At 38.7% G+C, this 14,781-nt stretch overlaps 2 protein-coding genes across 11 annotated transcripts in view; one reads left to right on the forward strand and one right to left on the reverse strand.

Moving 5' to 3' along the window:
* The window catches only part of LOC311165509 (oncostatin-M-specific receptor subunit beta-like), a 31,210-nt gene extending 26,896 nt beyond the window's left edge, over positions 1–4,314 (forward strand). For 6 of the 8 annotated variants that reach the window (XM_084225547.1, XM_084225548.1, XM_084225549.1 and 3 more), the window contains 2 exons: positions 3–75; positions 1,070–4,313. In XM_084225547.1, the coding sequence (XP_084081673.1) occupies positions 3–75; positions 1,070–1,525 (529 nt within the window). In that variant the 3' untranslated portion in view covers positions 1,526–4,313. Of the gene's footprint in view, positions 1–2; positions 76–1,069 lie in introns of all 8 variants that reach the window. The other 2 variants (XM_084225553.1, XM_084225554.1) reach the window with 1 other exon arrangement.
* Positions 4,315–4,447: 133 nt separating this feature from the next.
* The window catches only part of RICTOR (RPTOR independent companion of MTOR complex 2), a 75,149-nt gene continuing 64,815 nt past the window's right edge, over positions 4,448–14,781 (reverse strand). The window contains exons 33-38 of one of the 3 annotated variants that reach the window (XM_084225545.1): positions 13,973–14,057; positions 12,490–12,723; positions 11,280–11,342; positions 10,452–10,575; positions 9,451–9,589; positions 4,448–9,286 (exon numbers count right to left, since the gene is read on the reverse strand). In XM_084225545.1, coding sequence (XP_084081671.1) covers positions 9,212–9,286; positions 9,451–9,589; positions 10,452–10,575; positions 11,280–11,342; positions 12,490–12,723; positions 13,973–14,057 — 720 coding nt within the window. In that variant the 3' untranslated portion in view covers positions 4,448–9,211. The other 2 variants (XM_084225544.1, XM_084225546.1) reach the window with 2 other exon arrangements.

Raw genomic sequence — 14,781 nt, forward strand, 5'->3', positions numbered from 1 at the left:
AGTATGAGGGAGTGGTGCTGTCCTGTAATACCTAGTCCTAACAAGAGCAAAGTGCTGTCATTCAAAGAGTTTAAGGTAAGATCATTGAAGTTTTTAATTTGTCCATTCTTTGCTTAGGAGATTTAAAAAAATATATAAAAAATTATTCTTGTGTTGACTGCATTTAAAAATTAACTTCTTGTCAGTTTTTGTGTTGACTACATTTAATCATTATACACAAATTAACAGAGTTTAATATTACCGTTTAGTGGAAAACTCTCCTTTTGACATTCATGTGACTCTGCAATGACCAGGTTATATTGCAGTCTGTTACTGCAAAAAGAAAATGCACAACTGGAGAAAAAATGGAATCTTTTGATCAGCAGGGGATTCCTCCACTGTTACTGTTCAAACCCCTGCACTGTCTGAACTCAACAGCCCAGAGGATCCTGGACATCCTGCAGCCCGGGAGCTGTGTCTGCCCCAGTGCCCTGGGGAGGACACTGCAGGGCCGTGCACTTGCTGGCCCTGGGAGGGTGCAGGGGGCTCTGCCAGGCACTGCCAGGCCTGGCTGGGAGAACAGAATTGGCAAAAGGCCTTCAGCTTCTTCTGTAGCCCTTTTGAACTGGGAGCTGCTGCTTCTGTGCTGAGGGCAGGGGGCTCCAAAGCCTTTGCCCTGGCACAGGTGAAGCTGCTGGTGTTCACTGAACAGCAGCACTTGAGCAAGAAGTACACCTAACAGCCACTGCTGCTGTCTTCCAGTTGCTTCTGCCTCAAACTACAACCAGCACAATCAAACACCTGGCAAAGTCTTTCGAGTAGAGGGACATGGTTCCCTCCTCAAATACAGTCATCATAAGTTTACATAAAAAAGAAATCTCTAAATAAATAATCTGATAAATTTCACATAAAATACAGCTTCCATTGAACATCCTCTATGTAGGTTTTCCTTCAGATTAATTTATTTGAAAAGTGCAAACTAAAAAACACTGTGTAGGAATATTAGAAGTCCTTAAAGTGATCATTCTCTTTTCTCTACTCTGGGCTTCTTTCATTGAGTAATTTTTTTTGTTTAATGATTGTCTTGCAGATTGATTCTGAGAAAGTGCTGAAGATAAATGACTGCCTTCCTGACATGCTAGCCATGGACAGTAATGCTGAAGCTCATAAATTGCATCCAGTAACCTGGAGCCCGTTATCTTTGACACCAACTGAAGATAAGATTGATGTTCACAATTCTTCCTGGACTTACCCTAGTGAAAATGTAGCAAGGGGCTTTCCACCCACAGGTACACCTCAAACTCATACTTGTTTTGAGAATTTTGCTTATTCTTCTCCACTTGAGGCTGAATCTGATTCCTACCAAATACCAGAGACACTGGAAGCAGGCAAGACAAATCAGGCAGTGGTGCTGTACCAGCCACAGTGCTATATAGATATTTTTCATGAGGACACAGCCTCAACCACCAGAGAAACAGGTGAGAGAAAGAACAGTCTGAAATACATCTCTCAAACAGATGTGTGCTGGCTGGGGGGGAGGCCTTGATGTTCTGTCCTCCAATGAGTCCATCCAGTGTTTGGCTACACACTATAAATGAGAATTTCTAAAGCCACAACTTCTTGTGATTAGGGCTTTCACAGGCCCAGATGCCTGACTTCCATTAATAATGGCAAAGCTGTTGTTCCTGGACTAGTTTTGAATACTGATTTGCTCAGGAATCATGTGTGTTACTGTTCCATTACAACTTATGGGCATTAGATGAGATATATAGGCTGGTCTGTGGATTGTATTATGCAGCACATTACATCACAGCAATCTGTCACAGGCTGATGCACAGAACTGCTTTATTTTGAAGAGATTAAACTATTCATAAAGTAGAGGAGCAAATGAAATAAAGGGGAAGGTTGTGCTGCTCAAGGAGTCTATTTCTCTTGCAGTGTTCTGTGTACTCTGGCCACTCCAGCCAGTAGGTACTGTGCTGCTGGGCATGGAGCATTTTGGGGGCTGGGTTGTATTTTCTGTCTCTCCAACAATGTAAGGAATCATTGTAGAAGCATTACCTGCACACAGTGTGGCTCATTCCTAGGAGATTTGAAGGAATTTTGGCTTCCCCAGGAGTGCTGCCCAGAGCACCCAAATCCACTAATCATCCTTTTACTTCACCTGTGTCCCAACCACACTTGATGTGTGAAAGAGCACAGAAAACAGATTTTCATAGGGAAGACCCTTGCTTCCATTTCTTGTAACTGGGGCTCCTCACACCTCTACCTTCTCTGCCTAAAGCCCCTTTAAAATTGTCTTAACTATATATTGAAGAGATGTAGGGAGTTAGGTGGGGAAAGGAGTTAGTTTTCCGGAAGGACAGAGGTGGCACCACATGGCATGGTCTCTGCTGGTGCGCATGAACCTGACCTTTTGGCATTGACCCCTGTCCTTCCATAGCCCCAGCCAACCAAGGAACCAGACAGGCTGGTAAGAAGCAGAGGTGTATGAATCCCATTGTGCAGGACATCATATTCAGGCTGCATACATCTAGATCTCCCAACACTACTTTTCCATTTGTTAAAAAAACAAAACAAAACAAAACAAAAACTTACTGTAACACTCAGAATCCCTACAGTAGACAGCAGCCTTTCATTTTCGTATCAGAAAATTGTACATTTGTAATGAAGTAGCAGAGTTGGAATTGTAGCTGAAAGTCTTGTCAGATTTACCTCAGTGCACAAGGAACCTTTTGGTTTTACCTCCTTATGCTGCTTGGAATCTGTAACAAAGAGATCGTTTCAACTTAAGAGCACAGCATAAGCAATTTTAAAAGGTGAAACAAATGAAGGGTGTCTGACAATTTGGTGTTCAGTTTGTTTGCTAAAATGCAGTTACTTGCCTTCCCTGTTTAACTAGCTAAACACACACCTAGAAACCAAGCCAGCTGCAGACGAAGTGAGTTCTGATACTGAACGACATCTAGTTTTTATACTGTTGCTTACAGATATTATTGTCACAGATATTGTCAGAAGCTGTGTTGCAACAGGAAAACCAGTAAGGCCTTGCACAGCCTGTGGGCTGAGACAAGCACTGCCTGCAAACAGAGGGAGAAGGAAAAGGGGAGGTACAAAGATACAGACACAGAGATGGGCAGACGTGGTTGGAGGCATTCAGTGCACACCGTGCCACATCCATCCATGTGCTGTGCACAGGTGCAAGTGGCTCACAGGCTTGAGAGGTACCGAAGAGTTTGAGCATGGTCCTTCCTTCCAGCTTCCAGCCAGCTGAGTGAGGAAACACAGCCAGACACATTCTGCTGAAGGGCAAGAGAACAGGGAGGGTAAGGGAGAAGGCTGATTTGACAGATACATCCCAGGGAAACTTCCTCCCTTTTTCTTATCCTCTTTGAGTAACAATGCATGTGAAAGCTTGATACCACAGTATCTTTATAGCTTGGAACATTCACTTCTCCAGAAAGCTTCATCACATTGTGCTTGTGTAGATTAAAAGATCTACTGCTGGAAAAAAGGCCAGTAAGGGAGCTGCTTTGTCACAACCAATACAAAACTTCTGAGCTGTACATTTCAGAAAAAGGTGTATTTATTCTAAAATATTGAAGAGGAATCCTAAATCAAGAGTTATGTACCAAGGAATTTAGATATAGATGTCAGTCAAAGCAATGAGTGTATCATACAAAACATTTTAAATTTCAACATTGCTGCAGTTCCTTCTGCCAGGAGGACAGCTGCAACCTGGCACAACTCCCAGCTGTGAAAAGCTGCTGTCACTGAGGCCTGGCTGCAGCAGTTCCACCCAGGAAGTGAAGGGGTTTGTGGGTTCAGCCAGTTGTGCCTTCCTGATGGTGGGGTGAGACACAATCCCCTGGCTGTTCCCGGGGAGATCCTCCTGCTCTCATGAAATTCCATTACCTGGACACAGTGACACACTTGACCAGGTTCCAGATCACTGGGTGAGGGAAGGAGAAGCCAGCTCCTCTTTCCCTATAAACCCTTTTGCTTCCTGGCTCCAGTGGGTGGTGCTCTGTGGAACCTCCTGTGCATAAAAAGCCCACAAATGGAGGATTCCAGGAAGGATAATGCCTCTGTGCCAGTCAAAGGGCACAGTCTGGGCACCAGAACTGAAGATTAGAGAAGTATTTTAGCATATGTGGAGAAGTGTGTAAAATTTTTATAGATTAAAACATCTGTCTTGCATTAATGGTTGAATGAGTTCAAAACTGTAATCCTCTCTTTTTTTTTGGTCATAATGCAACTTGTCACAGCTGTTGTTGAAATGCAAATACTTAAACCATCACATAATTAAACATTGTTCGCAGTATGTTAAATTTTTAAAATAAAAATGGTGTGTGAACTATTAAAGAGTCTCTGTGTCTTACAAAGTATTAATGTAAAATTTTTTTTTTTGCCAAAAAATTTTATTTGGGAAGCTTCTGATTGTTCTAGTTAACTAGTAACTTGCAAATATGAATTAAATTTCAGTCCCTTTCTGATGCTGAGAGGTACATAGGAGACCAGAACAACTATAAGAAGTTTAAGTACATTTTATTAACAATGCATCCCTTTGATAAGACTACGCTTCAGGAGGCCTTTAATGCTCATTGACATGAACTGTACACAGTATACAAAAAAAAAAAAAAAAAAAAGAAAAAAAAAAAGAAAAAGAAAAACACACAAAAAAAAAAAACCAAGGTGGGCAATACCATTTTGGGACAAGCCTCTGTTTAAATTATACACAGCTCAATGCAATATTCTTACGTAAAATATATAAATACTTTTTCTTTCTATGTTACAGGTATACAATATAAATCAGATTTCAATGTCTGTTCAGTGACCTACAAACACTAGAGCCTCCAAATATGTAGCAGCGTATTACTAAACAAAAACATGACCACACAGGACAGGGAGAATAAGTATTGAGATTTTTTCTTGATCCCTTCCCTCAGATCAGAATGATTACTTTAGGTAATGTCTTGTAATGCAGTTTCAGGGATGCTGACAGCCCAGTATTGGAAAAATTTTTCAATTAGATTTACAAAGAGTAAATTTGAAGGAACTTTTTTCCCCTTTAGACATAGCATCTTGTGCTGAAACACCCTATTTAGTGGCAAAATGATGTTACATTTTTTTGGCATAAATTACATTTTGCAAATAAAATAGCATATTTTTAAAAGCAACTCAAGCGAAATGTGCAATTTCCCATGCTGTGGCATCGCTGTCCCTCTATGCTACAAAAATAACCCAGAGAAAATCCACATTTGTTAATGACTATAAATCTGTTTAAAACAAAACTACCCAGGGAACTATTGTGAGTTTAACAAAAACCAAAGAGACTGGAGACCTCCAGAAAAGTAAAAACATGTTGGTTTCCAGCATGTCCTTAAAAGTCTTTTGCAGTTGTAAGATTTTGCTCTCACATCGTATACCTGTCATAAAGACACAGTAACAGAAGTGTGACTTTAAAAAAAAAAGTTGCTGGACCTGCTTCCACATGGCTCCAGTGCAGCTCAGAGCAGGACTGCGGGGAGGTGAGCAGGACCTCAGAGCCTGGTGAGAATTCTGCTGCTGCAATTGCTGCACCTGAGCTCGCATTCGCTAGCAAGCTTTGCCAGCTTCCTGCTGCCCAAACTGCCCAACAGATCAAGTCCAAGGCACAGACTACAAAGGAGCAACTCTTCCATCCCTCACCAGGTTTTGCTTACAGTGTACTTCTCCTGAACAGCTACCTTACTCTTCGGACACCTAGGAGAGGCACTTTGGTTTTGCTTTCAGTCTCACTGCAAACCGCAACTCTCTCTCCAGACCGGTATGTACGTTTCAAAGTGAAATCAAAAAGACAAGCAGGATTCTCACAGGTGCCTTATAAATGTTTATAAGGGCAGCTTACCTCAGTGTGCTGAGCCACTGCACCTGAAACTAGTGAATTGTTTAGAACTCCACTGGGGGAAAAACCACCACCACCACCCCGCAAAGAGAGTACATTTAGGGTATGTTTGTCAGACGTCAGTCAAGTAAGAGCTGTCAGATGCGGAAAAACAACTGTTTCAAGCACAACATACCAGGGGGCCCACATACAAGCTGGGAACTTCAAAGCCTGATCATCTCCAGCTCAAGTGATGTCCACAACAGCTGGGAGTGTTCCGCATTTTTGAATTTCAGAGAGGTGAAAAGTTCTCCTTCTCCAAAAGGAGACACTGAGCCCCTAGCCTTGCCCTCCTTCCCTCGGTGGAGAGGACCGGGCCCGTGGGGAGGCGCCTGGCTGCGGGTCAGTCAGCTCTCTGCTCTTTGGAGAGGGCCCCCCTTTCCCCTACCTGCCTGGAAGAGCAGGCCCAAGAGACATCAGGCAGCTGCTGCTAAGTGTGACTGTTTCCACAAGCAGCCTCTCCTTCCTGGAGCAGCTCCCGCCTCTGAGCTGTGAGTTCCTGAGGAGTCTTCTTGGCCACAGCAACTGAACTGCATTTGTATACAGTGTAAAAGAATGCTACACACGTTACCGTTTATTGAGCATTATCACCAATCACTCAGACTGGAAATATAAAAAGTGGGTGGTCTGTCAGCTTCCCTAGGAGAAGTGGAAGAGATTTTTTATTAGGGCTAATGTAAGCACAATCATTATTTACTACAGCTTTCTTTTGTAGTTTCTCATGATACAAATAAAACCCCAAAATAAGGACTTTGAAAGGGACATTAAAAAAAAAGAGAACTATAAAATTAGAAATTCACAGTTTATAACTAAGCCAATATAAATTTCCTTCAATAACAGTATCCCCTTCATCTGCCAATTAAAGTGAAACATCAATGTGAGCTTAATGTCAGTGTGTAAATTAATTTTCTAGAAATGTATGTTATGTACAATACAGACTTAACATCCTCGATGCATACTTGTTGAAATCTACTGACACTCATACACTTTCAGAAGAAAAATCACGCTTTATAACTGAATTTGCAGCCATATTTTTTTATGTCAAGTTTCTGTTGTCATGGATCCCCACACAAGCGCGTTATTCAGAACACATGAGCATTTCAGGATCGAGATTCTTTCAAAAGTATATTTGCTTACCTTTCTATAATCAGAGGCCTTCCTATGATGCTTTCTACATTAAGTGCTATGGGTTAAACTTAAGAAATGAAGAGAGGTGGGTTTTTTAAATACAGGTGATAAAACTTGTTTATTTTGCCTTAACTGCAGAAAAATAACATGGAGTTGTTCGATGTAACCCCATTTAGTTATTAAAACAAATCTCTTCTACTCTAGCCTAACTGAGGTAGTGTTTGAAACTACTGTATAACATACGCTATCCCCATTTGTGGGAAAACTACATTATTTTCCTTTGGAGTTTATACCACTATTTGGTCTACTGTGATTGACATTTTGGTTTTACAGAAGCATTTATTTCTCATGACCAGAAGTTCAATAGTTACTGGTGTGGTGTGTTTTCTAAACATTTCAAACATGTCTTGCCACACAGATGTATTATTTATATCAATGACCATAGAAGTTTGTTTTTGCTCCTTTCAGTGGGAACTCATGAAAAGATAATCTTAGGAACTAAATTTGACTATGAGCAGCAACTTACAGTCTGCTTTACCAGAACCTGATGGTATGCAGTGCACATAAGAATTCAGTGAAGTGATAGCTGCAAAGCAGTGCTTATGTGACATCATGAAATTTCCAATAAGAACAAGTAAATTCTACATGTCACTAGGAATTGTGTGTTACTGTTCACAGGACTACTTACTGAAATCTCCAGTAGCATAGCTAGTAAGAACAGAGATATGAGCATCAGGATAAATTTCACTTAAGTATTAATCTGACAATTATAAAAAATGGTAGGAGTGAATGGATAAAAATACGTTCTACTTAGTACAGTCCAGCTGAATTATTCACCTATATCAAAATCAAAGGGTAATCCCCTCTATTACAGGCATTCTAACAAAGGTGGCCATGCTACTGTATATACACATTTGCATATATTTATACTACCTTTATATAAAGGCTTCTGAATCTTTAGATCCATGATAAAAGTGACAGGGATTCCTACTAGTTTTTTTTAGCTTGCACTTACTAGTTTAGAAACGGCACTAGTAACATGATAGAGGCAACTACTTCAATCATTACCAGTCACTGTATCATTTAACTTTTGCAACAAGTCTTAAATACCAGTACAAAATTATAAGTACAGCTGCTCCAAAATTTGTTACTTAAGGCTTTTCACTACAATTATTAGTACTATCTGATGCTTGATCACTAATCCATTGAAAATTCAAATAAACCTTTGTTTTTATAAAAAGCTGTTTCCATGGAACTTGGAAAACACTCATACTTAAGTCTCTTCACAAAACCTGCAATGATTAAATGTCTTCAAGTTCAGTTTATACAATATTTGCTTATCTGATACAAATCATGCGTTTTAAAGGATTGTAGTTGCGTAAGACCCACATTTGTACTATATGAGCATGAGTGTAGAAACTGCAAACACATGCATAGTATTCAGGGAAAACAATCTGATTTCAGCATTTTAAGTTTTAAATGACTTGTTTTGAAAATCAAATTGTAGTGAAAATCCTTAACTGGTTCAGACAAGATACATGTATGTAAATGCAATGAAATCAAAGAGACTGCTAATAAAATGTCTTAGAACTATAGCAATATTAAAATAACTTAATGGAACCTCAGATTCAGAGGCATTTCTTTCTGTCTGAAGTTACAAATCCCCAAAGTAGTGTTATAAACAGTACAAAAATCAACAGAGAAGGGCTAACATTAATCCCCTGGTGCCCACAACTACAGCATGGATCCCCATTGCTGGCAGTGGAATGCACCCCCATCTCTCTGATTCCTGGTATCCAGGGTTTAAAAAGCAAGGCATCATTCTGCTTCTCTGGAACAGAATCGGAAGTCAATTAAAAATGTCTCTGCAAGTTGTCCTATTTCATCGTAGTTTATGGTAGAAAATGAAATGAAAACTTGTGGAGGTGTTCAGTGCTTGGCTCTTGCATATACTGGTAATTACTATTATTAAAACTAAGGTAATGTCTAATAAATCCCCAAAGGGCTCAAATGACTGTGCCAGTAATTGGTTGAGGAAGCAAATATTTTCAGTTCAGTCTTCAGGTACCAGTAGCTTCTGGAAGGTTTCGAAGATGATGTTCCAAACTTTTTATCCAGTCAGTGGCAGGTTGTCTGAGCATTTCAAAGTCCATATGCAGAGCACTGCCTGAGCAGAGGTCAGGACTCAGCTGATGCATCAATTACAGGCTGTTGTGTTGGTGTTGCCAAAATAGCCTCTGCCTCCTCATGCATCTAAAAGGGAAGGATAGAGTATTAATGCTGCTAGAGATTTTACTCAGGAGACATCACAAAATGGTCTCCTTTAGGATGTACCTATCCAAAAACACCTTTTACTCAGGACATGGAATCTTCACCCAGCTGGCCATTTTGGTACACTCAGTGCACCCTCCACTTACCTGCAAGAACTGAACATCTTGAAATAGCTCCTGAATGAACCTTCGGGATGGAAGTCGAAATGTACAGTGTGCTAGCAAGTAAGACACCTCAGAGTAAAGGCATATGTCATCAAATGCTTGGGGATACTTCTCCTTAATTCTGAACAAGAGGATAAACAAAATTTTAGAAGTCTTGAACAGACTTCTATTGTATTAAAACCACCCCAAACTTTTCAATAAGATGTCATCATTAATTCTTCAGTAATAGGGATTATAAATCCCAGAAGTGACACAGTAAAAATATCACAACAGACAGCATTACTTTTGTTCAAAACTGGAAGAAATCTAAACTAATGAGATGAAACAGGATATACAACTTGTTAGCTGTACAGAATTATTGTGATTGCCTAGGCTTAAAATAAAAGATTTGGAAAGAGAAGAGTGTATCAAATAATTGGTATCATCCACATGTACAGCAGTCATAAAAATATGGAAAAAGATTAAACTAATCTCTTAAGCTTATAAGCATTTTTGAAATTAAACCCCACACTTCTCTTTTAGCAGTTGTTGGTTTCCAACGTCACTGGCCCAGAAACCTCCAGGTTATAACATTTAGTCCCTGGATTTATATTCCTATATTTGAATATTTTTTAAAAATAAATTATTTTCAGGAGTTGTACTCTGGCTTAAGTAGAGCTGGGTTTCTCAAGAAATTACTTTTGGTTTGTTATTGCACTTATCTATCATTCAGCAAAAATAAAAAAGTATTTGTTTCTTTTATCGACATGCTACAGTAGGTATGTAATCACTACAGTTGAATTACTGATTTTAAAAGTTTTGGTTAAGAGTAAAATACTAAACACAGTGCAAGGATGTTAAGATTATTTGTTTACCTTCTACATTACATTCAATCCTATCTGCCTGACAACTTCTGAGAAGTGAGGTTATTCATGGTCCCTGAGGCCTTAAGAGAATACCTACAACTAAGTGCTGCTAAGGCATCTGCAGTGCATTGAACTTACGTCAGAAGTCCAGTTTCATGGCCCTTAGTTCCTACTGAACTGCTCAAATTGATAACTAAACGTAAGACTTCTTTCCGCAGAAGTATCCTGCACACTGGTGTGTCATCTGGGATTGACTTTACTCCTGGAAAAACAAATAAAACAGTGTGAATTTAAACAGAATTGTCTTTGACTGAGATAGGCTTGTACAATAAGTTTATTTATGCATTCCATACACACATGAACACACATATTTACATATGTGTTTTGAGCTATAAAAAATATTTCTATTGAAATCAGAACTTAGAACACCCCTATTTTCAGGACTTTAAACAGTTAACCTTTTCAAAAGTATTTCTACCACTTAAAAGAAAAACCTGCACGATAAAGTGATATTGTTACCACTAAAGCATGTTGCAAACTGGATGAACTTCTATCAGATAGGGAGAATTCAAAAACCAGCTACTTCAATAAGCTACTACAATAAGAAACCATCATAATTCCAAATATAATACACAAGTATATAATAAAGTCTCTCTTTACAGTAATTCAGTAATTCTTAGACTTTTTTTTTTTTAATTAACATCTGTAGGAAAAAGGACAATTTGCTTGTAATGTCAGGTATTGAATAATCTGCAAAAATGCTGTATAGCAGAGGGAGAACAGTTTAGAACTATATTCTCCCACCTGGAGATGGATAATGTTTTTATTCAGATTTGTTTGTTTTTTGTCTAATAAAGAGCATTAATTTGTTGCAGTGTACATAAGTAAAATATATTTTTTTTCACAATGCCTAAAGTATGCTTTATTAAGGACAGTCTCTAATAATTATAAGGCTTTCAGACTTACCTAATACAAGCTCTGTACTCTTGGTGCTGCTGGCTGAACCATGGGATACTGCATCACTACAGCCTGAAATTCCAGAAAATTTGGAGGAATGCACATCTAAGTGATTGTGAATGGTCTGCCCACACCAGTCAGTATATGGAATGTCTGAAAAATCTGACATAAACAAGATGTACCTTTGTTATTCACACTTTTCCTCAATTCACAGGCTTTCATTATTTTTCAACAATTGCAACTAGATGGTGGATTTGGGACAAATTATATTCAAACTCTTCCGAATTTGATTTAAAAAAAAAATCTTAAAATACGTTAGTGGAGTTTTTTCCAGACACTGATGGAAGCCTAAGAAGCCATCACACATAGTAGTGATATAGTTACTGATATATCCATGCTCAGTTTTATGTAACACAATAGAGATGCTCTTGCATGTGCAGACTTCTTTTTGTTCACACAACTGTCGCATGTGTTTTCGCAGGAAGGGCTCTGGCAAGAGCCAGGCTCTGCTGCACCTCTAATTATAGCTGAGATTTTATTTGCCACCCCTTCTTGCTACTAACTCAACCTCCAAGTCAGCTCTCTGAGCCATTCCTCACATTTGTACATCATTCCCTTTGCCAACACTGCTACTAGTAAGTGTCTAACAGTATTGTAAAACAGTGAGTGCTCCTACTAAAGCGTCCACTACTTGATTACCTTTCCATCATAGGAATTGACTAAAGGCATGTAACTGCAAACTCTGCAGAAAAGGTTAGAAAAAATAACTCCAAATCTCTTCTGAATCTCAAAGTTAGAGAAAAGACTAAATCCCGGAAATTACAGCTCAGTTTCAACAGACTCTACAGATTTCCTTCGTTGTATTTTATGGCACAGACTTGATTTGATGTCAGACTTTTCATTAGTTGAACAGCAAGTGTCAGTTTTCAGAACACGCATTTTAAGTACTAAATAAGGTTTCAAATTTTTTATTTTGACATGCTGTTAGAAATACTAAAGAAACAGGCAGACGCCTACTCCTGCTAACACTAAAGAGTGTTAAAGAGTGCAAAGCTGGAAATGACCATAGCAATACCACTGGGTGCACAATGAGCTTATTAGAGAAATATTTTTAAGGTCAATAGTCAGTTAAACAAAAACCCTACCAGATCACGTAAAGATGAACAAAAGCCAGTATGTTCTCTCAGTTTTATCACACTTCTTCACAAGGAACACTAACCTGTACGATTATAGGAAGAGCTCACTTTGGTGTTAGGCTGATAACCCAGAATCTGGACGCAGACACAGTAAAGACAGTTCTCATCTGTGTGCTCCTGGAGCCCTGTGTCCTCTGTACCTTCTAAGAACTGACAGGCATCTGAACGGCTGGTATTCATTATTTCTGTGAGACTGATCTGCTGGCGGAGCATCTGAAAAGGGCTTTTGACAACATCACTTGCACCTGATGGAAGACCTGTAAACAAGATTCAGTTATCAAAAAACCCCCACAAATCCAAGCAAACAACACTAATTCTTTCAATCAATTTCCACTTTCAAGCCTTTCAAGGCTGGGGATGGAGTGCATGTGAAGACCTATAGAGTTTTTTCTGGAGTGGTTAAGCTCCCAAGATTGTCAGCATTTGAGAAAGAGACAAAGTTTTAGTTCCAACTTATTATACATAACAAAACATTGCAAAGGACAGAATTCAACCTGTAAGTACACACACTGTAAGAAGGTAAGTGGTAAATCCTGACATGGTATCAACATTACTAATACCCACATAACACCAACACATTACCAATTTTCATGTGTCAAATGAGATTAATACAACGATATACGAGATGCTGAAATTACACATGCACCAACGCAAAAATACACACAATTTAAAAAACTGTAACTTAGTGACCGTGACAGGAAGAAACTAGACTCAGCAATGCAGAAACAAGCAGAAGACACTTTAGTGACATGCTCTTCCCTGGGTGGAAAAAACAAACAAATACAGTTTTGAACAAGAATTACTTTACACTGAAACTCAGCAAACTACAGAGACACACTTCCAGCAAAATCAACTTTGTGTATCATATTAAAGGGGAAAAAAACCCAAAAAATGTAGAACAACACCTATCCTAATAAACTATTAAAAAAAGCCTTCTTTCTTCAGTTCACAAAACACATACTAAGACCCTACAGATTTCTGACTTCTCTAGAGGTACATTCCAGAGCAAGCCAGGCATTAGAACACTTGCAATTTTCTTGTCCCATAATCTTCACTGAACAATTGTCATGGACACATCACAGAAAGACAATTTACTTTCTGAAATACACATCTAATACCATAAGTTCCTACAAATGATTTTGTAATCAAAGGGAAATAATTCAATACGTGGGATTCATATTTTTCTAAGCTTAAATTCTGTTACTTCCTGTAATAAGGCATCACTACCAGACTTTGAGCAGCATTAGCTCACATTGTCAGAGATATGCAGGGTTTCCTCCATTTTTTTGAAGCAGGACCAAACTTTGAAGCTCAAACTAAACACATTAGCTCAAACAAAATAAAACAGGGAATTAATGGCCTACTATCCTGATCCCAGAACACAGTACTCAAAGCTTAATAGCTAAAATAATGTTTTCTGTAAAGAAGAATTAACAAATAAATCAACGACCCACTCAATATACCAATAAACAACAGAAAGCTACAGAAGAGAAATAAAACCAGTACCTCCTGCATCAGATGTAAAGACCCTAGATCCATGCTCATCAAATGGAGGTGTAGTTCTCTTCTGGAAATATGGGGTTTCCTTTACCTGCAATACCCAAGTGAAAATTAAAATTAACAGAGGTGATAATCTAACACAAGAAAAAACCCCCATTTTATGACAAAATTAAATCTTGCTTTTCTTTTACTTCAAGAAAAATGCATCATTAGAGGAAGAAATTAAGAATGAGCTCCTGAGTACTACAGAAAAACCAAATGAGAAAAATATACATCTGTGAATGAACATTTATTGACAAAGGCTCATGAAGAGTTAGCAAATGGTGGTGACAGGCTGTAAGAAAACCAGTGACCCACAGTGGCCATTCATAATCTGTCCATGTTCATGCTACACCACTGGAGATCTTGGGAATAAAGTACAAAAGCAACCAGGACATCTAAAATCCTGCCTGTAGGATGCAGAGCCGAGGCACGTCTCAACTACAAAGAGAGCTGAGAGTGACAAAATGAGGTAACAATTATGCCACAAAGACTTGAATGAGAAAAAAAAAATAGTCATTTCACAAAGGAAAAACAGAAGCAGATACATGATTTAACATGATTTTGCTCCATGTTTAGCAATTTTTTTAGATTAGTAAGACGTTTACTTAGATTTGAAAGGCAAAGATTAAGTAAAATAAAGATAAGGAAGACCACTTTTACCTTTGACACAGACCATGTCTTGATTTTGATAATTAAGTAACAGAATATTAAATAAACCCTATGATACATCAGTTTGTTAAACAGGAATGCATTTCTACCAAGTAGAAAGAGGA

The sequence above is a fragment of the Fringilla coelebs genome (assembly GCF_963513975.1).
Source record: "Fringilla coelebs genome assembly, chromosome: Z".
In the NCBI taxonomy this organism is placed as follows: Eukaryota; Metazoa; Chordata; class Aves; order Passeriformes; family Fringillidae; genus Fringilla; species Fringilla coelebs.